The 26,733-nt window shown below is 44.7% G+C and overlaps 1 protein-coding gene across 1 annotated transcript in view; it reads right to left on the reverse strand.

The window, feature by feature from the left end:
• LOC146678143 (neural-cadherin-like) overlaps positions 1 to 21,330 on the reverse strand; it is a 334,730-nt gene extending 313,400 nt beyond the window's left edge. The window contains exon 1 of the mRNA XM_085410097.1: positions 20,111 to 21,330. Within this exon, the coding sequence (XP_085266223.1) occupies positions 20,111 to 21,248 (1,138 nt within the window). The 5' untranslated portion in view covers positions 21,249 to 21,330. The remainder of the gene's footprint in view (positions 1 to 20,110) is intronic.
• Between the last annotated feature and the right edge of the window lie 5,403 nt (positions 21,331 to 26,733).

Here is a 26,733-nt window from a genome sequence, read left to right on the forward strand (position 1 = left end):
CTATCGGGCTTGGTTAGTCTGTGGGACTTTGGAGGCAGCTGACAGGTACCGAAAGGCCAAGCGGAATGCGGCTCAGGCAGTGGCTGAAGCAAAAACTCGGGTGTGGGAGGAGTTCGGAGAGGCCATGGAAAAAGACTTTCAGACTGCCTCGAAGAGATTCTGGCAAACCATCAGGCATCTCAGGAGGGGAAAGCGGTGCTCCACCTGTGTATAGTGCTGGCAGATAGCTGCTGACTTCGACTGAAAAAATTGACGGGCGTTGGAAGGAATACTTCGAGGACCTCTTTAATCCCACTGACACGTCTTCCGAGGAGGAAGCAGAGTCTGGGGATGAGGGGAATAACCCGCCAATTTCCGGGGGCGAGGTCACTGAGGCAGTTAAACAACTCCTTGGTGGCAGAGCCCCTGGTGTTGATGAGGTCCGCCCCAAGTTCCTGAAGGCTCTGAACATTGTAAGGCTGTCCTGGTTGACACACCTCTGCAATGTTGTGTGGAGATCAGGGGCAGTACCCCTGGACTGGCAGACCGGGGTGGTGGTCCCCATCTTTAAGAAGGGAAATTTCTGTGGCTCAAGAGTTGGCTTCCGTCTTGTAATAGGAAGGTTGCCGGTTCGAGCCCCGGCTTGGACAGTCTCGGTTGTTGTGTCCTTGAGCAAATGGTAAATGGGCTGATTCTTATATAGCGCTTTTCTACTCTCCCGGAGTACTCAAAGCGCTCTATACAACACGCCGCATTCACCCAGTCACACCCATCCTAACAAGCACTACCTCTATACTGAGTGCTTTCTAACTACACTCACACACGTTCATACTCCGATGGATGCATCGGAGAGCAGAGGGGCCGATGGCGCGACATGGCAGCCTCACTTCTGTCAGTCTGCCCCAGGGCAGCTGTGGCTACAACTGTAGCTTCCCTCCACCAGTGTGTGAAAGATCCATCACAGACTCATCCATTGCTTTGGGTAATAAAGATGTCCACATGTAGCCTGTCTGGTAGAATAATCTTGTATGTCTACACTGGAATATAGATTTTATAAAAGTATGCTTTGTTTTACATTATACTAGCCAAGTATAATGTAAAGTGTAACACACTCCTTCCCACCAATTGAGCATTGCGTGGCACATCTGACATACTGTTTTACTGTCATACTTCACATTAAAACCAAAATAGTTCCAAACGCCAGATTTGAATGAGGGTTGGGGAGGTTCAATTTGCCATGTTGCAGGGAGAGCTTAACTTCTGTCTCGCTAGCTTGACCTGCGCTCAGTGGATCTGCGCTCGACAGTGCAGCCTAGGCGGAGTAGTCGAACGCAGATTCACTGAGCGCTCAACACAGACAGCATCGTCAGAAGGAAAGTTGATAAAATAAATTACAAATGTTGTATTGTCCGATACATATGCGTATGGAACTGAAAGCACTGTATCGAACGGTTCAATATCGGTACGAGTATCGTTGCACCCCTAACATTTTTTTTATATATATATATATATATATAGAGCAGCTGGATAGCGTAGTGGTTAGACTACACGCCTTTGGAACAGAGGATCGCAAGTTCGATTCCTGCCTGGGGCGTCTGTATCCAGTAAGGGTCCTAAGGCTAGACCCCCTATGCTAAGCAAGCCTACCGCAGACATGAGCGAGACAGCAGTGATCAGTGAGATGCTTGGCTACAAGTTGAACAGCGACAAGGGGCAGTACCCTCCATGGAGAAGGAGGCTAGAGGGCAAGATCAAAGTAGCACGGAGGGAGGTTAGCCAACTAACGGAGTTGCAGAAAGGTAAGACAAATAAGGTGCCTAAGAAATACAGCAAGCTGTCCATACCTGAGGCCTTGGAAACTGCCAAGCAAAGACTCACAGCCTTGGCCAGCTGCTTGAGGAGGTACACCAGAGAGATAGAAGGCAGGAGAATAAACCAGCTGTTCTCCACAGAACCAGCAAAGGTGTACTCTCAGTGGCAAGGGAACAATAAGAGAACAGCACCACCAAGGCTGGAGACGGAGCAATACTGGAAGAGCATATGGGAGAAGGATGCAACCCATAACGGCAATGCTCAGTGGCTAGAGGATCTGAGGGCAGACCACAGCGACCTCCCTGAACAGGGTCCAGTAACCATCACAGTGGCAGATATCCAAGAAAGGGTCTCCAGTATGAAGAGTTGGACAGCACCAGGGCCCGACATGGTTCACGCCTACTGGCTGAAGAAGCTGACTGCACTCCACGAGCGTCTGGCAGCACAAATGAACCAGCTGCTAGTTAACGAGAGACACCCGGAATGGCTAACTGAAGGCCGGACGGTCCTGATCCCCAAGGACCCCAAGAAGGGACCGGTCCCCTCCAACTACCGACCAATAACCTGCCTCAGTACTACATGGAAGCTCCTGTCAGGCATCATATCGGCTAAGATGAACAGGCACATGGGTCAATACATGAGCGGGACACAGAAAGGAATTGGCAAGAATACCAGAGGCGCAAAACACCAGCTACTGGTAGACAGAACAATCAGCCGAGACTGCAAGACCAGACTGACCAACCTGTGCACTGCCTGGATTGATTACAAGAAGGCCTATGACTCAATGCCCCACAGCTGGATACTGGAATGCCTAGAATTGTACAAGATCAATGGGACCCTAAGAGCCTTCATCAGGAACTCAATGGGGATGTGGCGTACAACACTAGAGGCCAACTCCAAGCCCATAGCACAAGTCACCATCAAGTGCGGGATCTACCAAGGAGATGCTCTGTCCCCACTGCTGTTCTGCATAGGCCTGAACCCCCTCAGTGAGATCATTAACAAGACTGGCTACGGATACCGACTACGGAACGGAGCAGTTGTCAGCCACCTCCTGTACATGGATGACATCAAGCTGTATGCCAAGAGTGAACGAGACATCGATTCACTGATCCACACTACCAGGCTATACAGCAATGACATTGGAATGTCGTTCGGACTGGAGAAGTGTAGCCGGATGGTAACAAAGAGAGGGAAGGTAGTCAGAACTGAGGGGATTGAACTACCAGAAGGCAACATTGCAGACATAGAGGACAGTTACAAGTACTTGGGGATCCCGCAGGCGAATGGGAACCATGAAGAGGCCGCTAGAAAAGCTGCAACCACCAAGTACCTGCAGAGGGTCAGGCAAGTCCTGAGGAGTCAGCTGAATGGTAAGAACAAGATCCGGGCCATCAACACGTACGCCCTACCCGTGATCAGGTACCCTGCTGGGGTAATAGGCTGGCCAAAGGAGGAGATAGAAGCCACTGACATAAAGACAAGAAAGCTCCTTACCATGCATGGAGGGTTTCACCCCAAGTCCAGCACCCTGAGGCTGTACGCTAAGCGGAAGGAAGGGGGCCGGGGACTGGTGAGTGTCAGCACCACAGTCCAGGATGAGACAACGAACATCCAAGAATACATTGGGAAGATGGCCCCAACTGACCGAGTGCTCAGTGAATACCTCAGGCAGCAGAAACCCAAGAAAGAGGAGGGAGACGAGGAACCATCATGGAAGGACAGGCCCCTGCACGGTATGTACCACCGGCAGATAGAGGAGGTGGCTGATATCCAGAAATCCTACCAGTGGCTGGACAAAGCTGGACTGAAAGACAGCACAGAGGCACTAATCATGGCAGCACAGGAACAAGCTCTGAGCACAAGATCCATAGAGGCTGGGGTCTATCACACCAGGCAAGACCCCAGGTGCAGGCTGTGTAAAGATGCCCCAGAGACAATCCAGCACATAACAGCAGGGTGCAAGATGCTAGCAGGCAAGGCATACATGGAACGCCATAACCAAGTGGCCGGCATAGTGTACAGGAACATCTGTGCCGAGTATAACCTGGAAGTCCCGAGGTCAAAATGGGAGATGCCCCCAAGGGTGGTGGAGAATGACCGAGCTAAGATTCTGTGGGACTTCCAGATACAGACGGACAAAATGGTGGTGGCTAACCAACCGGACATAGTGGTGGTAGACAAACAGAAGAAGACGGCCGTAGTGATCGATGTAGCGGTTCCGAATGACAGCAATATCAGGAAGAAGGAACACGAGAAGCTGGAGAAATACCAAGGGCTCAGAGAAGAGCTCGAGAGGATGTGGAGGGTGAAGGTAACGGTGGTCCCCGTGGTAATCGGAGCACTAGGTGCGGTGACTCCCAAGCTAGGCGAGTGGCTCCAGCAGATCCCGGGAATAACATCGGAGATCTCTGTCCAGAAGAGCGCAGTCCTGGGAACAGCTAAGATACTGCGCAGGACCCTCAAGCTCCCAGGCCTCTGGTAGAGGACCCGAGCTTGAAGGATAAACCGCCCGCAGGGGCGTGCTGGGTGTTGTTATATATTAGCAGCAGCACCGTTTTCTTTTCTGTCAGCTTTATTTGTGATTTGAGTTAAAATAATAGCTGTGGAAAACTCTTTTCTGTGTTTATGTGTAGACATGTTATAATTTTGTCAATAAATGGTTCTCTTTCTCCGTAATTTTACTTAAGACTATTAGAAAACTTGTTGGGCCACTATTAGAGCCACTTTTCCCCCCCTCAGTGGATCTGTTTTGGCTGTTTTCCATGTCTGTGGGTTCTTTCAGTGAAGCTGTGATTTATAATCTGAGAAACCTGTAAACATCAGGTGGTTTATTAGCATATCAGAATCAGAATCAGAATCAGAATCAGAATACTTTATTGATCCCTGGGGGAAATTATTTTTTGTTACAGTGCTCCATTTTAAACCAACATTAAGACAAGACAGACAATACGCTAACTAAGAATAGTACAATATATACATATATATACATACATACATACATAAGTCACTTATAAATAAATAGTTGGAAAAGAAACATGTGTAGCTGTAGCAGCAAACAGTGTGTTAAGTGGATGCGTTGTACAGGGAGATGGCCACAGGCAGGAATGATTTCCTGTGTCGTTCAGTGGTGCTTTTCGGTAATCTCAGTCTCTCACTGAACGAGCTCCTGTGACTGACCAACATGTCATGGAGTGGGTGGGAGGTGTTATCCAACATTGTCTTTATCTTGGACAGCATCCGCCTCTCCGACACCACCTTGAGGGAGTCCAGCTCCATCCCCACAACATTGCTGGCCTTACGGATCAGTTTATTAATTTATTATATCACGTACTTTAAAATAAAAAGTACAATTCTTAGCTCAGCCTTGCTAAACTTAGAACATAGTTTTAACCTGATAAAAATGCTTGTTTATTATCTCAGAATTTCCTCTGCTAATTCTTCTACCCTGCTCTGTTTTCATAATAAATCACTATCAAACTCCCACTGCTGGTTCAGTTAGGAGGTAATGTAGACCTTTTGTAATTATATTTGAATTAAGTGATTTACATGCTCAGTTAAACTACAAAAATTAACCTATACCTCCCTTCTGGGCCTTTTGTCATTTTCAGTCTTGACTCCTTTTGCCCTGCAAGCATTCTCACTGTCATCTTTCTAATACTGTGAAACCACTGCAGCTCTGACCTTTGCATATTTGCTATCGCCTGCTTGTTTGGCCACTCAAAAGAACTTATTCAAAACCACAATGGATATAAAAATGTCAGCTAAATTTATAAAATACGATCGAGACACCATTTGCAGATGCAGCCATTACAAAGGTCTACTTTTACTGGTCTGGTACTGCTCTCTACCCTCTGTGTTGGAGCAGATTCAAGCTGAGGGATGAGCTGACAAACACTGTGGTACGTGATGTAGCTCTACTTTTTGCAGTGGCCACAACTGTAGGGCAAAGATAAGATCAGCCACTTGCAGTACTTTATTGTCTGTGTGTGTGAGAGAGAGTCAGAAAGAGTAGCTTCCAATCTGTAATTCGCAACTTGTCTGTCTTTAATCAGATGAACTGAGAACCTCCGGTTAAGATGGAAAATCAATCACTCTGAAGCACAACAATCACTGCTCCTGTCTTGGTGACCCATACAAATAGCTTAAATGTGCATCCATATCTAAATGAAAAAATCTCTGTAATATCAGTGTAAGTCTGTACATTTTATGATTGTGTTATCCATACATCTATTTTTGCCTGTGTATAACGCATGTTGATGCATTTGTTTCATTGTGTGTATGCAATTCCTGGGATGTTTTCCGACATGTGTTTTTCTATATTTGTGTGTTTTTGTTCAATGATGTGTGTAAAGGGGTTGGAAGACGTATTCAGACACTGTCTATTGATCTGTTTGACAGTCTCCTCATGTCTTTAACGCGCTGCAGGATTGCACAATCACTCACATTGATAGCGTGAGCTGCAGCAACAGAAAGAAAGAGACCGAGAAAGACGTGCGTCTCTTTCTGGAAAAAAGTTATTCTGGATGAATAAATGAAGAAAATGTGTATAAAGCAAACATAGATACCAACAGCTTTGAAAAAAAAAATAATGGTATGGGAAGAACAGGGAGAGAAAAATGGGAAAATAGTTAAAAACAGCTGCTAAAGACAGCAGGGGAGATAGTGCTAAAAGACAGAAGAGGGTGCTTGACATAACCAGGACAGAAAACAAAGTGAAAATATAGGAGCAATAAGGCAAAAGGAACATAAAGAAAGAAAGATTTGGTGGATTAGGTGAACAAAACAAAGCAGACAGCATACACTACACGAGCTGTTCGATGGCCTTGGAATAAACACAAGGAACAGTGTGCCGCTAATTCACGTTCTGGGCACAACGATGTAAGATGGAAAAAACACTTAAAATTAAGCACAAAAGAAAAAAAAAAAAGCAAGAGAAAGTTTGCATGTCTGTAAACAGAAAAGAAACAACGAGGAAGAAGAGCAAAGGGGAACCCTCCTGTGTGCTCAGCATATTAGAGGAGATGCTGCAGGGCAGCAGTTAAACGGGGGGAGGGGGGAGATGTCTTACACCACACACACTCGTGTGCACATACTTGTTTGATCCAAACATGTGCTGACCCTCCCACACACACACTTGCAATTACACACAGACACACTCACGCAGATATTAATTGATCCCGCTGCAGCAAAAGCTGGCAGTAAGGCTCGACATGAGGAAGCTACCCTGTGGCCTCTACCCACACAAATAAATAAGCTACTCTCACCACATTACAGCAATGCACACTTCAATTAAGAATGAGCTACAGAGGCAACATGACTGTAGCATGGCTGACAACCTTCTCCAAGGAGAAGAAGGCACTGAGGAAAGAGGTTACTGACATATTAACATCAAATATCTTTTAAAGACGGGGTTTCCTCAGCATAATTATATCAGTGTGTCCTGGATACACTATTACTGTTTCTAAAATCTGTTAAATCTCTTACATGGGCTTTGGTTTGCAAATCCATATACTGAAAGAATAAAAGTTCACCCAGGTGATGCAACTGTCAGAGACTCCTGAAGCATTTCGAGCCCAGTTGGTTTAAAGAAGCTGCTTTAAACCTAAAGCCATTTATCCCTTGTTGGATTTGTCTGCACTAATGAGAGTCTAGAATACAGACCGAGATTTTATCAAGAAGGCGACCAGACTTGGAGTTTCCACTAGAATGAGAACATATGAACCAAATGATGACTTTAAAAGCAATGATGCGTTACCTTGGCTGACGCCGAGAGCATGTCTGTCATTCAACATTTTTGAGGGAAAAGACTGCTGTTGTGTGGCTCCACTGATAAAATGAGGCACACTTGAGAATTTGCACTCTGCAGTGCAACCCAGCATTTGTGTAAATGTGCCATGGTACTTCACCTGATCTGGACCAGAATAAACAGATGATAGGTTTGAAAATGCTGTTACATTTGGGGAAACACACTTTAGTCTCGTTATCACGAGTGCCTTAGATCTGCTATTTCAGCTGATTCATCAAGCACCCTGCATTATACCCAGAGCTGATGTTTACAAGTCAATTTTAGGGGGAGATTTTAGGAGAGCCAATATTGCCTTTTTGTAAGAAATATTACTCTGTTTTCTTTTTTGTAGTTTTGTTATGCTTCGCTGGTGATCGAGCATTTCTGGAAAAGGTTTCATCAGCCAACGATGTGGGCCAAGGACCAAACTGTCCTCCATTTTTGAAGCAGCAACAGATGGTGCAAATTACACAAGAGGCTATTCAACTGTAACAAAACTGAAGCAGTTCTCAAAAGGTGGTTTGCTGTTTTTCATTTTTTTGGCAAAACAGTGAAGCTAGTGGCAGCATTATATTAGTTAAATCATTACATCAAATTACATTGTGTTAGATTGTTGCATTTGATCTATTTTTTTTATTTTTCTTATTGCCAGTTTTGGAAAAATACTGCTTGTTCATCAGGAACTGAACTGCTAACACTCTACCTGTGAGATAAGGGAAAATAAAAACAAAAACCAATTACCGCAATAATGAAAACCAAACTCCTTGAACAACAAGAGACATTAATTAATGGGAGTCTTTTCATTTCCTTTTGATTGTTTTGTTTTGAGTCACTTGTTCCTAAAACCAACAACTTTATTTTGATAATAACAGTAATAAGAATGATAGAAATCAGTGTTTGCCATATTTCATCTTGATTTACCTGCCAAGGTTTGTTGTAATGAAAAATAAATAAGTAAATAAATAAATAAATAAAGATTTTACACAGCATGCAGAGGAGTTGACTCCTGCTCTCATTTACCTCTGAATTTAATCCCTTACTTAAAGTATATAGAATAATTAATCCATACTCTATGGCAGGCTGTGATATATTGAAATGAATCTTCCTGTTGTATAGACACAAACAAATAAAGCCTGGCTGAATTAGTTCTTACCAAATGCCCATTTTACTGTAGCTTTTATTAGTTGAGCCATATCCAAAAACACCAACCTGCTGTCTTCTGAACAGCTATGAAGGCTGAACATGTAATATCTGCAAGAAATCATAAAAATTACAGTTTCAACTACAGAGCCACAAAGCAGCAGATGTGCTTTTGATTAATACTTAGACATTTAAATGGAGATATAATTAAAAAAATGATGATATGATGTGACTGAAAGAAATATGTAAAAATAAAAGAGACAAAAAACGACATCACATTATGGGTTTCACGGTTACACTTATGGCACAACACTCAGGATTACTGACTCACTTTAGATCGTTCACATCATTAATGTGACTGTTGAATAATGTGGCTCATACTGGTTCAATTTAAATAAGTCTAGGCTCTTTACTTAATAGTCACGCCACATATGATGATTACTTTAAATCAAACACTGCAATTTAAACTCTGCAGGAAAACTGAAATATGTTGATTATTAAATGATAAGACAGCTGATATTACTCGCATTAAAATACATAAATGGCGGATTGTAACTCACAAGAAGAAGCCTGGCATAAAAAGGAGCAGAGGGTGACATTGCAAAACAGTCGAAATTCCATTAAAAAGGTAAGCGCTATGCCAAATATCAAATTTATTACTCAGTAATTGGGGTTGATCTTGGCACAAATTGTTGCTGCTAACTACAATGAATTATTCATAATGATTTTTTATTTTATTTTATTTTTTTTTTGGGAGGGGGGGACTATGCAAATGGACTAGCAAATTAATAGCAACACAGTTATTTCTTTCCAGCAAAGTCTGTCCTCCCAATGAAAATGAATTAGCAGTCATAGTATCAGGAATTTGCATAACTGTCACCAGACAGACAGACAGAAGGGTGTGTGTAGATGGATAGAACTTTGAAATCGAATTATCTCATTGAGCTTCCCCATTAAATATATAGTCAGTAGCATTTTAGCTTCTTTTTTTTTACAGTTTTTTTAAAAAGTCTCCTCTTAAAGAGCTTTAAGAGGTGACATACACTGAAGTTATTATACTGTAGGAACAGGTGATTTTGTTATATACACATAGACCCATGTAAGCTGTTCCCACACTCTTCCACTGCTTAGCCGAGCAAGTTGTCTACTGGATGCATAGCTCTGTCTTTATTAGGCTGACATGAGAGTGATAAAGATCCTCTCATTAACTCAGCAAGAAAGCAAATAGGCTAATTTCCTAAAATGTCAAACTATTCATTCATTAGCTGCGACAGGTGCCCATGAAACCGCAGTGGTCCAAAGAGGTCAAAACAGGCATTATACATGCATATTTTAGATAATCATCACAAGCTTTCTAGATTTATTAGAATTAAAAAAAGAGTTTTTACAACATGATCAAGTCCCTCTGTCTCTGTGTTAAAGCTATCATCTGCTGCATCTCTTACTTGACTTGAACAACCCAGCTCTCAGCTAATATATCCTTTTGAATTTTTAAAGCCAGACCTGCACTCTTCGAACAGGCCATTTATCCCTTAGGCTTCTGCCTCTCAGGTACATCACCTCGCTCTAGCTGCCAGCTGTAAGCTTTTATGCTGCAGTCCCCAGGGCTTCGGTTATGGAAATAACATTGTATTTCTTTACAAGGCCTTGTCCTTGATCATTATTACACAACTCTGTAGCAGAGCGACCAGATAACCAATTCACCTGTTGTCTATATATTGGTTTCCACTAGAGCCCAGTGCATCTTGACTACCTGATCCTCAAACAATCAGACTGCAGTGACAAACGGCTGCACAGTAACCTTCTCTTGATGCAATAAGAGCTTGGTGCACTGAGTGATAAACGAGAGTATTGGTTAAACTATTCATTGCACAATGAACAGAACTCGAAATGTGCATGTTCTGACCATAAAGTGTGAAATCAATAAATGAAAATAGATAAGTTGAATTAGTTATTTGACATTGGATTGCAAGTCAGGGCTGAGTTTGAGTACAAACTTCTTTCAGAGATTTATTTTACTATTAAGCAACCGCAGGTCTTTAGAGGGAATTGTGCTTTCTTAATGTTAGTTCATCTTCACATGACTTTAAACTGCAGCATGTTATTGTGGACAATGGTGTTAATCTAAAAGTCTATGAAAAAAACCTCTATAAAGCTGGGGCATCTGACTACTTGGCACTGATCGAGGAAACAGGAACAGTCCAAAGTTTCCTTTCAGCACTGCAGCTGGGCTGACAAAGAATCAATTGACTATTCCTCAAACTTTAACTAGAAATGACTTTATTAATGTCTTCACATATAATATTTTAACCTTTAGAGAAAAAAATATTCTCAGCCATCCCACATAGATCTTAAGTACAGTAACTTCTTCTATCGATCTTTGTGAGTTAACATCTATAATGTCTTCCTCTAAACCATCATGTGCCTTGATGGTTTCGACTACAAGATAATGCTTAAATTTTAAATGTGACTAATCTATCTTTATTAACAGACTATGCAGCACAGGCTTTTTAGCGTGGCAGTAATTAAATCATTACTTAAAAAATCCGACAGTTTTTAACTAATTACCGACCAATTTCGAGCCTTCCTTTTACTTCAGAAATCCTTGGAAAAGTAGCTGTCAAACAGTTAACTCATCGTTTGCAGAGGAATAGTTCATTTGAAGAGTTACAGTGATGATTTAGAGTACATCATAGTGCAAACACAGCACTAGCAAAGGTTACAAATTATTTACTTGGCCTCTGACAGTGAACTCATCTCTTTGCTTGCCATGATAGATCTCAGTGCAGCATTTCATACCACTGACCACAATATTTTACCACAGAAATGAGAACAAGCCATGTTGCTGCAGTCGTTTGATCATCTCTACTTGATAGATTCCAGTGTGTGCATGTAAACAGGGAGCCTTCTGCACACACAATATTAAAATGAACCCTGTGAGGAACCAGTGTTTTTTTTTTTTACATTATACATACTTCCATTAAATAATATTATTAGACACACTGCATATGTTTTCATTTCTATGCAGATGATATCTAGCTTTATTTATCCATAAAGCCAGATTCTACAAATAAACTAGTTAAACTAATTACATGGCTTATAGACACAAAGACTCCTTGTAGATTCAGACAAAACTGAGGTTACTGTATTCGGCACTAAAAATCTGAAAGAAATATGGTGTACAACCAGATACTTAGTTTAGATTGCATTACCTTGGCCTCCAGTAACATTGTGGTAAATAATAGAGTCATTTCTGATCAGGACATGTCCTTGTGCACGCACATTAAAGAAATAGGACAGCATTTATACATTTGCATAATCTTTCTAATTAAGTATGCTGCTATGAGTTTACTAACTAGGACTAGAGACAGAAACGTTTTTCCTCCCATATTAGCTTCTATTCTTTGGTACTTCTTAAAGTCAGAATTGAATGCAGCATCCTCTCCTCACATATAAAATCATTTCTTTTTAACATTGTAGGGTCTTACAATATAAAGTGTCTTGAGGTCATTGTTGTTGACAGTTGACTGTCAGAATTTGAACGTACCTGAAAGGTAAATGCATTTGTATTGAAACTGAAGTCCTTTTTGTGGTTGACATTACCCGAGTTTGACAGATTATCGTTACCACATTAACTTTACTATAGCTTCCTTTAAGAAACCAGCTAAGCTCAGAGAATCTTGGCATCCTCTTTTAGTGTCTGCGGTGCAGTCTGATTTGGAAGCGACTCGAGCTGGTCTGTGTCACAAAACAGGAAGAAGCTGCTGCTCTTACTGAACAAATGATGCTAAAGCTTTCAGAGATTCTGGCAATGACAGATGGTGGAAGGAGTGAAAAGTCTATTTAAAAGAAAATCACATCTGTCATGTTTATCTTCTGTAAAGCCCGACAGAGGGAGTGAGGACAGTAAATTACAGTATAACAAGACTTGAGATGTAATGAGAAACAATACCACAAAGGATGTAAAGTCTGTGTAATAAGCAGTGCTGTGCAAGTTCAAGCTTCACAGGAGCTACTTCGCAGTTCAGTTCACACAATTAACTAGTTCACTTTTTTAGTTCACAATTTCAAAAATAAAAGACGTCACATTCATATGGTCAATGTTGCCCTGTCCACACAGCCCCCAAACTCTGCTGCTTCCCAGTGTAAATGAATTACTCCATATTATATTGACTTCACAGAGATTACTTTTAAAAGCCAAGCTAAACCTATACAAGTAGTCTATCTTTTACCACATAAAGTAGGACAACCTTAAACAGATCGGGTTACAACTGGAACATTATGGTCGTTAGGTCCCGTTCTTGCTCTTTGAAAATGATTCCTTGTTAACATAAACACCTGATGACTTGTTTTTAGGGGACAATTTGCATAACACTGTCAGATGTATTTGTTTTTTATTGGAACACATAGACACTTCCATTCTAAAATTCCATAAAATTTTTATAAGCTGTATTGTTGATTAGGCTTAACTATGAGTCGTTCAATGTCCACACCAGCGGTCTCCAACCTTTTTTGCACCACGGACCGGTTTATGCCCGACAATATTTTCACGGACCGGCCTTTAAGGTGTCGCGGATGAATACAACAAAATAAAACCAGTACCAGTACCGAAAAAAAGAAGATTTATTCATAACACACGTGAAAAGACCCAGGAAAACCGAGTTAACGATAAAAACGATAACAAAATAACCCTGAAAACCGATAAAAACCCTGAAAACTATACATTTCACACCTAAGCCTCAACTCTCGCGGCCCGGTACCAAACGACTCACGGACCGGTACCGGTCCGAGGCCCGGGGGTCAGGGACCGCTGGTCCACACCACATTCTTTAGTTGCAAACACATTCTTTTCAGTTCAGTGTTTACTGAAAACATGAGCACATTCATGCACAGCACTGGTAATTAAGTTTACCGAGAGCTTTGGTCTCATTACCAAACATAACATCTTTAACGTGGATTAAGCAGACTGACCATGTAAACCTTAACCAGAAAATTATTTTCCTATTATTTTATTACAGTTTGTCTATTTAACCTGGGAACTGCGCTTGTGAAAAAATTATGGCTTGTATAGCACGTTTGACAGCATCTGAGATTACTAGCAACTGCAGCTGACAAACCTTGGTGACCTGCAAAATCTAAATGTGAGATAAGGAAACTCAAGTTGACTCAAATTATGTGTTTTTCTTTGCACCAGACATCGCAGTCACAGAAAACAAGACCCTGTGATGCAGCAAATAAGAACAATTCAGGCTTTGGATGCTTTGCTCTGATAGCATGTTGTAAACTTTTACATCTTGATGTTTCTTAATGAACTGTATACATTATAGGCACAAAAACAGGACTTCCTCAGTGCTGAAGAGAGTAATTGGGTAAAGAAGCCAAGCAGCCAAAGTTTGTCAAAGTCTCTTCTGTGATGCTGTTTAGCAATGGTGTAACTCCTTGATGAAACCACAGTCTCTCTGGATGATAAGTTGAGCTTTTTGGGCTGACTGTGCATCCCTGTGGGTTTTTTATATGTATGTAAGAAAACAAAATGCAATTAAATAAGGCAAAAAAACCTGTGTCGTCACATCGGGTTTGTGAGGGCTAAGTCAGCTAACCATCCATGCATACTTATGGTCCACGCACACATGTGTGCGCAGAAGACCAAGTGTGTGCTATTTATGCTCTTCGAAGGAACAAATGGATGCAGACTGTTTCATCTCAATAAACAAAAGATGAGTAACATATGCAGCTAACAGGCTTCCCTTATTGCCATCTGTCTGGAATGTTATTCTGGCAACCCAGAATGCACAATAATCACAATGTTGGATATTGTGAGGAATGTACAGTGTGTGTGTGTGTGTGTGCGCGTGTGTGTTTGTTTTTGAGATGCGTTCTGCATGTACTTTCATGACCAAATAGCCTAAAAATGCAGTTTATTTTAGCCTTTGTGTTGACACACTTTTTGCTCATATATCTTCATTTATGTCTATCTGTGTGTCTTTGGCTTAGTGGAGAGTGGCAGAAATCTGGAGTTCTCTTGATTAGAGCCAGCTGTTTCTCTTCATTAACTAAAATCCCATGCATGCACGCACAGTCTGCACGCACAGATGAACACACAAAAGCAGACACACACTGAATCAAAATTCCCTAGAAAACATTACGCACAAAATGGCGCTAGTTCTTGCTACATAGGAATGAAAGCCGCATGAATAACGTTGGTTTGAAGTGTTTTGTTTCCTGGTGTTTATTTTCCCTCTCTGTAATATTTCTACCACAAACTTACAGAAAATTGAAAATGTTCAAGATCGTAATAAACCTTTGACACAGATTAGATGGGTAACTTAATAGTGCAAATTGCCTAATGAAAAATACTTTTATTTTATTGTATCATATGAAAACGATTATGTTTGTTTAACTATTTACTTAGATAAATCAAGTGAAACTGATGAATGAAAAAGAAAAAGATCTGGAGATTATTCCAAGATTGAGCTTGCATTTGGTAATTGTTCATTTGAACCTTCGATATGAAGGTCTTACTGGAAGTGACGTGGACCAGCACTAGACTGAAAAGGCCAAATAAATAGCACCAACATTGGAGGTGGCTAAATCAACAATCAAGTACAAAAAACTGCATAGTGTTGTTAAATATTCGTTTTAAAATCAGGCCTGAAACATACATTTTTGATACCTTATTAAAAAAACAAAGAAATATGTGGACTTATGATCATATCTTTTTCCTTTTTGCTTATTTAGGTGGATATATATGTTGCCAGTGGCTGCCAATATATTTATGTGTAGACATATGTTGGCCAGTTTGAAACTTGTAGTACATTGACCAACCCCCGGTAAAGAATAATTACAGAGTTCCCCTCTGTAACGATTGATGTAGCCTAAACAAGTACAATGATATGAAGTTCAACAAGATAAAATGCAATATAATGAAACAAATATGTGAATACACTAAAAAAAAAGTCAAAAATAAATACAATGAACAAAAACAAATAAATGTAAATCTGATGATGCATTAGTTAAGTAAATTATGAAGGATATTGGTGTTTAGTTCAGGCAGGAGAAGAGAATCAGACGTGGCACACGAAAAATGTGGTGGAAGGAGAAACTATAAAGACAGAAAAAGAACTTCTGCATGACTAACCAAATTAATCATTTGACTAATTAATCAAATTAATCATTTCATTAATCATTGTGCCAACAGAAGTCACTGCAGTCAAAGAACAGTCTCATACTGGCTGTTTTAGAGACGAAGGAAGACCCTTTGGGGAAAATTAATGGGCTACTCACTTGGTGCTCTTATAGGGGTTGGCACAGTATTAAACGACTTGTGAAAATGAGGGGCTAGGGATATCAAACTCAAGCCCACACACGGTTTATGTTGGGAAAATAAAAGCAGGGAGTGGTATTATCTTGTTTGAAATGAAGAGCAGCTGTGCATGGAAAGGAAACCAGTAAAAACAATTGAAGGAAAAAACCTTTGTACAGCTTTTTTCACATAGGAGGACGTGCCACTGATTTTTATTCATTCCATGGAGATTTACCCTAATCTTAAGCATGCCAGCTCCATGATCATCCACCACAAAAGAAAAACAAATCTCACAATGTGATTGTGTGGACTGATTTGTTTGCTTACACACACACAACACGAGTAACACAAGCAGACACACACTTAACACTGTGGAAGCTCAGCAGCAGTTGTGAAGCGGACCTCAAACGCTATCTCAGATCCTGACACAAGGCTTTCGGTTTCCCCCTCCCCCAAAAAACACGTCTGTTCCTCGAAGAATCATGTTAGGAGCTTTCTCCCTCACAGTCTTAAACTGAGCCTCCACTCAAACCTAAATCCCTGGAGTGAGAGTGAAAATAAGAACGAGAAAGTAAGAGAGCAAAGAGACACAGAGAGGAGAGAGAAGTGCGCGACAGAGAGACAGACAGAGAGAATGAGATGGGATTACAGGGATAATGCGAGCAGATGGAGGGAGGTCGTGGCTCCAGCAGGACTCTCCACTCCAAACGGATTAAAAGACTTCAGCCGAGCCACCAACAACCGAACTGATGATGCGTTCCTCGCGCTTAAGACTCTGAGGTGATCCAGCCTCGTCCCCAACTGCTAAACCCAGAGATGATAACTTGCTGTCTTTTAGCGTGTAGCAGTAAACAATTAGATCACGGTTATGTATTTCAAGGCCCCTCTATTCTTCCTCTTCAGTCAAACTTATAAAAGCTTTTAGGCTTTTTTAAGCCCCATCCATTTAGGCAACAACTCTCACTAAAAATTTGCTTTAACTTACATTCTGTTAGACAAAATCAAATTCAAATATAGTTGCACCCAACGGACATCCAGGAATCAATTACCCAAACTAACAGAGGATCTGGTCACATAAAATCAACATTAGATGTCCTTTAGCTTTCAAATACACTAAGCCATTTTACACTTTTTCTGGCTGCTTCACAGAAGACGGCTTCATCTCAGCACAAGTGTTTCCATGCAATAAACTTTTAATTTCATAAAAATACAGGGGACGCTTCTGTCCCCACCTCTCATACATAGTTTTACATCTTTTAAATAAAAATGAAAAATAAAACATTGCTTTGTTTCATTCTCCCTCCACCAATTCATTCTTGACAAGAGTTGTTTGAGGGTTTTTTTTGCAAACTGTGTCCTATATGTGTCTGTTTGATGCCTGCTAATTTGTGAAAATAATAATAACGTCTTCTAGTTGCCTATCAAGAAAGATGGAACTAGTTTAACTTTTGACAGCCTGTAGGGGAGGAAACATCAGCTACTAACTAATTTCATCAGACAGTTAAAGTGATTATTTCTCTTTAACTTAAAACGTTATATACAATGCACTAAAGGTTAATGTCAAGACTCCTGTCTATCTATCTGAAACCTAAGTTTTACTACATGGCATTACATTTACTTTTTTGTTGAACTGAATATCAAATGTGCGAGGATTGTTCAAAATGTTAAAGAGAAAATATTCAACTTTAACTTTTACTCTTAAAGACTCAGTTGTCATATTTTCCCATATCAGTTGTCTCTTGCTGATTAGCATTTATCACTTTTTTGGGAAAATACTTTTTTGCTTTATTTGAGGGGAAATTTATTGGTGAAATCATTTTTAAATGCCTTAAATAGCTTTAATGTTTTTGTAAAGTCTTGGGATCAAATTCATGTCAAGGACCAGTGGAGACCCCTGGTGGTTAAGCTAAATTTCCTGGCACTGTACTGTTAAACTCTTTAATTATGAGTTATTGAGTTGTAGCTATTGTTGCGTGAAGACATTTGATAACACAACTCTGTGAAGTTTGCAGTGTATTGTTTCTGCAATTTCTAAATGCTCCCTGTGTATGCATGAACATACACCAGCTGGAGGGACTAGCACTGATGAAAGATTGTACAGTGACGTTTTTGGTACCATGGACATAAATATTGCTTCCCCCTTGCCCAAACCCTCTCCTCGTGCCTCACCAGTGGCACTGACCAACAGAAAAAGCCTCCCCCACAGGAGAACTTGGCCCATGTAACTAAAAAAAACTGCTCAAGACCAGCTAAAGGAAGCCAACAATATCTCAGTGTTTCCTCAGTCAGATCGAGGAAGGGTGAGATTCACTGGAACTAACTCAATCAGTACCTCACTCTTCAACTGATGGAACCCAAAGGATCAGATGCCAAATTTCCAGTGCCAGACACCACAGTACACCTCTAGCAAACCCATGTTACTGTCACAGGGTCAGAGGTGGTTTGGCAGCATGAAGAAGACCTGTAGTATTAGTATTAGGTAAGTATTGTCAATATTGTGGAATGTTGGATTAAATCCTGCTTGTTATTTTAATCTTTTGTTTTTAATCAACATTTGGTTGACTTAATCTGGATGAAAAGAAGCTTGTTCTGTGTTTTAACAATGAATTGATATTTTTCCAAGTAGCAGTTGCGCTTCATGCCTGCAGAGAAAGGCTGAGGTATACACACAACTCATGTGTATGGATATGCATTCATTAGACAATGCAATTTAAACATGAAGATGATTGTTTGTAATGCACACATGACAGCATCATGCATGCGTGACACACACACACACACACACACACACACACACACACACACACACACACACACACACACACACACACACACACACACACGTGCACATACATAGCTGTAAAGCTGTAAATTAGCACTAAAATACTAGATTGACAGATACCAGAGTGTCTGTTTTGATGTTTTCAAAAGGAAATTGTTCTGACAAATAGCCAGCATTGTGGATCGTTACTGGCAGTGTAAATGAGCGCTGTGTGCTAGGAGCAGGCTCAGCTTATTTTCTGCATCAGGATAGCTCACATTACCAACACCAACAGGTCACATTGATTGGGTCTCTTCTCCAGTCAAATGCTGTTAACTGGTCTTAATGGAACAAATGTGTTTCCAGTAAATGTATGAAGGCAGACTGAAAGATAAATACACACAGATAGATGTGCAAACTCAGTATCAGACTTTTTTTTATATATAATATATGATAATATTTTTCCACTCTGAAGTCTGGTCCACAGCACTGAGTGTAATATTCAGTTCTGTGTTTCATCCCTTTGCATATGCATTTATTAATGTGAATCTGGCTGCTTGTTAACTTTCAGTCTATCTGCTCTTTTCTGTCCGCAGGTGATAATTAACCTGTTGGTACGATGGCCGTTACGCGACTTGCTTCTCCCCTGACATCCCAGCATATGTCGCTGCTGGCACACGACACATTCATGGAGCCCTTGATTTATCTTAGCACGTGAATCATCATCAGCACTGATGAATGTCACCCAGTTTAACCTCGATTGTAAACACATGACACTTTGACATTGCTTACAGTCAGACTCCCCACAGCAAGCTAGAACTTTTCTCATTTCACCATTCGACCTTAGCATTTCCAGGTGGCCTCACATCCATTCACTGTTTCTGAACACTGAGGTTGCAAGGTTAAGTATTTGCTACAACAAAGGAACAGGAAACCTGTCCGAGCGGATAGACTACTCTACAGTAGAGTAATTTTCCAAATATCTAAAATCAAAAAACGAAAATCATCTTAAATCGAGCAATTTCCATCGCAGTTTCCTTTTCCTTCCTTGAATACAAGCTCTGGGCAAATGCACACTATCTTCGTGCGTATTTACGCATGCAATACGAAGTGACAAAATACACCAAGTTACATTGTGAAAAGAAACACAAGATAGAAGAGTAAGAGTCAGTCCAAATTAGGATTTTGGCACTGCTTGTAGCAAAAGGAACGCACACAAACCGTCCTGTCCAATTGCAGCCTCACTCTCTCTCTCTCCTACTCTCACTGCCACACATCCACAGACCGGGCTGCTCACTCACACACGTGCACATCGCCTTTTGCTCACCTCTTTTATCCTGCACTCTGACGGTGATCTCCACTAGAGGCTCAGTCTCTCGGTCCAGTTTCCGGGTTATGATTATGTCCCCGGTGTCCCGACTTACGCTGACCGGTGAGCTCTCCACGTCGGGCTCAACCAGCTCAAACGTGGCCGACTGAAACCTCACCGGGTTCAGGTTCATCACCACTGAACCGATCCCTGCATCCTCGGACACGTTGATTAAAACTGGGCTATCTGATTCCAGTACTGACCTGGACTTTCTCGCTGGTACTTTCTCTTGCGATTTCGGTTTCCCTTTTCCCGGTTGGGGATTTAGTGAGGGCGCCACGGGCCACTGCCGTGGATTTATTTCCACTGTTATGCCCTGGCTTGTGCGAGGTGGCCACCCCCGGTCCCGGGCAAACACTTCAAATTTAATAGGTTCACCCAGGCCGAGGATGGAGTCGACAAGGAGGATGTCACCAGTTTTGGGCACCACGTAGAAACTCCCGTTTCTGGGCAGAGCAAAGTAGATGAGCTCGGCGTTCTTGCCGCTGTCATCGTCCCGCGCGGTGACCGTGTAGATCGCCATGCGGAGCGCAGTGGCATCATCGAGGCTCAGTTTCACATCGTCTCCGGGGAAAGTGGGCTGGTGGTCGTTAGTGTCCAAAACGTCCACCTTGATGGACGCCACCTCAGACACTAGTGGAGACATGTCTTCCTCTTCCCGGGAGAGTCCCGCGCATTGACCACAACACAAACCGAGACCTAGCGCATATTCGGCACGCTCCTCTCTGTCCAGAACCCTGGAAGTCTTCAGTAGAATATGTCCCCGTTTGTGGTGCGCAAAGACACGGAAATTCTCGCTGCCCTCTCCCAGGAGTTTGAGATGCGCTGCCGCAGAGCTGGGTTCCCCGGCACCGCACAGCCGTTGCGAGTTGAGTCGCTTTAATGGGACGCTCAGTCCGTTGACCCTGCAGCCCGGGGACGAGTTCTCAAATACATGGCCGTGAAAAAACGGCACCTGCTCCACGGTCCTGTTCCCGAATGCGCACGAAATAAAAAATGGTAAAACCACGACCCAAATCATGACTGGATATCTCTTTGGCTCCACGACACTAACGCGCCTCACATAAATCCATGTGTGCGTCTCTTCAACTTTCATGAAATTGTAGCGCACATATTTGTTGGCACCATATTTGAACTCGATGTGGGAGAACTTTGTCTCTACGCGTCTGCGCTGTGCGTCCTTCTTCTCTCCTGCCCTCCTCGGTCTGCCGTCTCACCAGCAGCGCTGTCTGTCTGTGCGCGTTCCAGGGGAAAAAAAACGCTTACAGCTCGAGTACGCGCTTACCTCTGCACGCTTTCTCACTTCGTCTTGCGTGCGCTGATCCTCAGCGATCTCGTATGAGCATCACACCTAATCCTCCACTTGCTGCAAACTGCACACAGCCGCACAGAGACCTGCTTTCCAAGTGGAGCTCACTTATTACAGGGAGGAAAATCAATTTTCTTTGCATCAGATCTGCAGATGAGAGTTTGGTCATCAGGAGGATATAACACAAAACCGGCTGCTTTACGCATGCAGTGCCAAAGCTACCAGGTAAATTCATTTGTTACAATGATATGCGGCGGCAACAAATGAACTTCTCGGTAAAGCTGCACCGCATCGAATTAATGCGTGCTCGCGCTCACGCGCATAAACACTCTCCACCAGCGAGCAAGTATGTGCGTGTCAGGGGGATCCTCGGGGAAACGACCCGACCTCCCTTCTCCCAGTGATCAATGCCCAGTCTTGCACATCCATATCCATCACTCCTCTTTCCAATAACACGTCAGTCCACTGGATTAAAATAATGTAAAAATCGATCATTTTAAAACGTCTCCAGAGGGGCAAACAGAAAAGAAAAGCTTACAGCTTCTGGAAAGGACTCAGAAAGACTCAAGAGCTGTCTTTGTGTCACAGTAAAGTGGCCCGTTTGAGCGTGTTCATCTCACACTGTGTTTTTGTTTAGTCCCTAGGGGTCTGTGAATGTTGTGGGCAAGTTTCCAGCGAAATGAGAACAGTTCACTTTAATATAACATTGACAAATATTACATTCACTTTATATTTACCAGGTTTCACTGATATTGTCTCTTGGTCACATATCATTCACTACTATACTGACAGCACTCATGTAGATTCCTGATAATAGATTTGAGCTGTTTATGGATCCAGGGCACGGTCATTATCTCATCCAGAGTGCCTGTCTTCTGTGTGCTTTTGTGCTGTTTGAACTCCCACTCACTAAAACACTGCAACCTGTGCAGTTTTAAAAGTTTCACATCAGCAGTCCTTGGATAACACAAGTTTAAGGCTTTACACAAAAAAAACTGTGTTCATAAATTCAATCAGGCTGGTGTTTAGCATAAAATCTAACATCAATGTGAAGGTGAATTCCCTTTCCAGTATAACTAGAATTAAATAAAACCATTTTTAATGTTAAAGGATATACACCCAATCTATTCATAACTGACCACAGACAACAATGAGGACTTTAACCTAAATGTAATCATCACACCAAGTCTAAATCACACCCAGGAATTAGCAAATAACTGTGATAAGTGTAAAAAATGTACAGCTTGTATCCTTGTCTGCATTAATTGTTTTCTCCTAATGAAACACACAACTACAAACAACTCAAGCCCCTCAAATGAATCTATGTTGATGCAAAAAATACATAAATTTGAAAAAACAATCATATTTTCATTTACAGATTATTATACATAAGTATGCAATATGGTCCTTCCTTCACCAATCAGCTCCAGCCACACTTGCTCATCCACCAAGTTTTCCTGGTGAATGAAGTTGTCAAGGGCAGTGTCGTGGATGAGAGAAGGAGGACCCAAACGCTGGACTCACAGGCAGGTAGGTGAAGGTGGATGTTTATTGCCGAAGGAGTGAGCAAACAGTACAGAGGGAGGAAACGGCTGGCTGGCTGACTGAACGAACAAAGGACTGACTGACTGGACATACAGACGATATTGACATCAGACATACATCATTAACATCAATGACACGACAGAGAACTGGTGAAACCGAGGAACTTAAATACACAGGTTGAATGATGACAATGATTGGAAACAGGTGAGTACAGGGCTGAACATAATCTGACTAATGACACGGGAGACAAGCTGACACGGGAAAAGACAGGAAGTGAGAACATTAATGTGGCGAACCAAACTGAACATGAACAAACTGAAATCACTGGGTCAACGACCCAGGAACCCTGACAGTACCCCCCCCTTCAAAGGCCGGCACCCGACGGCCAAAAGAGAAAGAAAGAAAAAACCCAGAACAGGGCGGGCGGAGGGGGCCCAGGACGGAGGGACGGAGTCCACACCAAGACAGTTCAGGTGGGCGCCCCCGTGGCCCGTGGCCGAGACGAGACAGTTCAGGTGGGCGCCCCCGTGGCCCGTGGCCGAGACGAGACAGTCCAGGTGGGCGTCCACGCGGCCCGTGGCTGAGACGAGACAGTTCAGGGGGCCGACCGTGCGGACGGCAACGGCGACAGCACTGGTCCGGGGGCCGACCGCGTGGAAAGCAACGGCGGCGACGTGGGCACAGTTCGGGGGGCCGGCCGTGCGGAAGGCGACGGCGGCCACTCAGGCGAAGGCGGTCGGGGGGCCGGCCGTGCGGAAGGCGACGGCGGCCACTCAGGCGAAGAGGGTCCGGGGGCCGGCCGTGCGGAAGGTGACGGCGGCCACTCAGGCGAAGAGGGTCTGCGGGCCGCCCACGACGGCGATGGCGCCCGGCCAGTGGCCCAGCCAGCGGTCTAGAAAATGGCCGTTCAGCTCCAGACCCAAACGAGGCTGGGCCAGGCGAGGCTGAAGGCACGGAGGCTGGGCCAGGCGAGGCTGAAGGCACTGAGGCTGGGCCAGGCGAGGCTGAAGGCACTGAGGCTGGGCCAGGCGAGGCTGAAGGCACTGAGGCTGGGCCAGGCGAGGCTGAAGGCACTGAGGCTGGGCCAGGCGAGGCTGAAGGCACTGAGGCTGGGCCAGGCGAGGCTGAAGGCACTGAGGCTGGGCCAGGCGAGGCTGAAGGCACTGAGGCTGGGCCAGGCGAGGCTGAAGGCACTGAGGCTGGGCCAGGCGAGGCTGAAGGCACTGAGGCTGGGCCAGGCGAGGCTGAAGGCACTGAGGCTGGGCCAGGCGAGGCTGAAGGCACTGAGGCTGGGCCAGGCGAGGCTGAAGGCACTGAGGACGAAGGCTCTGAGGACGAAGGCTCTGAGGACGAAGGCTCTGAGGACGAAGGCTCTGAGGACGAAGGCTCTGAGGACGAAGGCTCTGAGGCTGCAGCGGACGAAGGCTCTGAGGCTGCAGCGGACGAAGGCTCTGAGGCTGCAGCGGACGAAGGCTCTGAGGCTGCAGCGGACGAAGGCTCTGAGGCTGCAGCGGACGAAGGCTCTGAGGCTGCAGCGGACGAAGGCTCTGAGGCTGCAGCGGACGAAGGCTCTGAGGCTGCAGCGGACGAAGGCTCTGAGGCTGCAGCGGACGAAGGCTCTGAGGCTGCAGCGGACGAAGGCTCTGAGGCCGGGCCGGGCGTGGGTGCAGCTGAGGCAGAGGCCGGGCCGGGCGTGGGTGCAGCTGAGGCAGAGGCCGGGCCGGGCGTGGGTGCAGCTGAGGCAGAGGCCGGGCCGGGCGTGGGTGCAGCTGAGGCAGAGGCCTCTGGCCGGAGACAGGCAGGGCCAGTAGGCGCGGAGGCCCCTGGCTGAGGAGCGGCCGGGCCAGCGGGTGCGGAAACCCCTGGCTGAGGAGCGGCCGGGCCAGCGGGTGCGGAAACCCCTGGCTGAGGAGCGGCCGGGCCAGCGGGTGCGGAAACCCCTGGCTGAGGAGCGGCCGGGCCAGCGGGTGCGGAAACCCCTGGCTGAGGAGCGGCCGGGCCAGCGGGTGCGGAAACCCCTGGCTGAGAAGCAGGAAGGCTCACAGCTGGCTCTGGGTGCTGTGGCTGCAGGTCCGGGAACTGGACGGGATGGTGGACAGGTGACTGGGAAACAGGAGGCGACTGGACTACAGGGCACTGGGCGGCAGACTGGACTACGGAAGAGTGGAGGACAGGTGGAGACTGGACTACAGGTGACTGGAGGACAGGTGGAGACTGGGCTACAGGTGACTGGAGGACAGGTGGAGACTGGGCTACAGGTGACTGGAGGACAGGTGGAGACTGAGCTACAGGTGGCTGAACTGACTGGAGGGCAGCAGGAGACTGGACAGCAGGTGAGGGAACTGATTGGACTAAGGAGACTGACGGATAAACAGAGGCCGGTGAGGCTAATGGCTGAGCTAAAGAGTGAGCTAGTGACGGAGATAAAATTACAGCTTGGGCTCGTAAGGCTGGTGCCTGGGCAGGGGACAGTTCAGCTAGTCTAACCAGTGATACTGCGAGGGCGTGAAAAGCTGGATCAGGAGGTGGATGAAAGGGTGAAGTAGTAGGTGGACCGGTTAGCTCTTCCAAGCCTCCAGGGAGGTCAGGCTGGGTTCTGGCTGCCCTCAGCCTGGGCGCTGGGACAGGCACAGAAGGTGGCTGGACACCAGTCACCCCCACCCGAGAAACAGGAGCGGGTGTGGAGGTGGACTGGGTCGCAGCTGCCCTCCTCCTGGGAGCTGGCACTGGAGTGGGTGTAGGCTGACTGATAGGAGTGGAAATAACGACCGGGTGAGTGACACTGACAGGTCTATCGGGTTGTATTCTGGTCTTTCTGCCATCACTATTTACAGTTTTTGACTGAACAGTCTTTGGGGAGCCAGAGCAGAAAAGATCTTCCCAGTCCACATCATCCTCAAGGAGGGAAACTCCCCATGAATCAGAAAAGAGTCTGTTGTGTGTTTTAAGTGGATAATCAGATGAGGGGTGTGGAAAACAGTCACTGGAACTCACCACCGGGAGTTGCTGAACAGAGTCCGTTTTATGGCGGCGTGTGCGCCGCTTTCCCCGGGAAGAGGAAGCGGGCCGGGTAAACGGCTGAGCCTCTGGCGCGGTAGCCTCCGCTGAGCCGAGATGGGAGGTGTAGCCGTTGTGCCGTGGCGAGGCGGAAAGGCTGGAGAGTGAATAGGCTGGCGGGCGAGCGAGGAGCGAAGCGGCGGGAGAGCGAGCGGCCGAAGCTTGGGCTGTGACGCCCACTCTCCGCGGCGAATGCTCCGGTGCAGCTGAGGCAGCAGGTGGGGGAACGTGGCGTCTCCGAGGCCCGCCCAGAGCCAGGCGAGTCCCCTCGAAGACGTGCTCTCTCTCCGCGAAGAGCCGCTGTTTTCCCCGAAGCCCCTCCGTCCAGCGAAGGAGCGCTGCCTCCTGCCGCTCGAAAAGTTCAGGGTCCGCTGGGTCCACAACGCGTGGTCGTGTCATTCTGTCAAGGGCAGTGTCGTGGATGAGAGAAGGAGGACCCAAACGCTGGACTCACAGGCAGGTAGGTGAAGGTGGATGTTTATTGCCGAAGGAGTGAGCAAACAGTACAGAGGGAGGAAACGGCTGGCTGGCTGACTGAACGAACAAAGGACTGACTGACTGGACATACAGACGATATTGACATCAGACATACATCATTAACATCAATGACACGACAGAGAACTGGTGAAACCGAGGAACTTAAATACACAGGTTGAATGATGACAATGAT

Source organism: Rhamphochromis longiceps, linkage group LG1, assembly GCF_057381845.1.
Source record: "Rhamphochromis longiceps isolate RC_006_pf linkage group LG1, R_longiceps_female_GT1.1, whole genome shotgun sequence".
Classification (NCBI taxonomy): Eukaryota; Metazoa; Chordata; class Actinopteri; order Cichliformes; family Cichlidae; genus Rhamphochromis; species Rhamphochromis longiceps.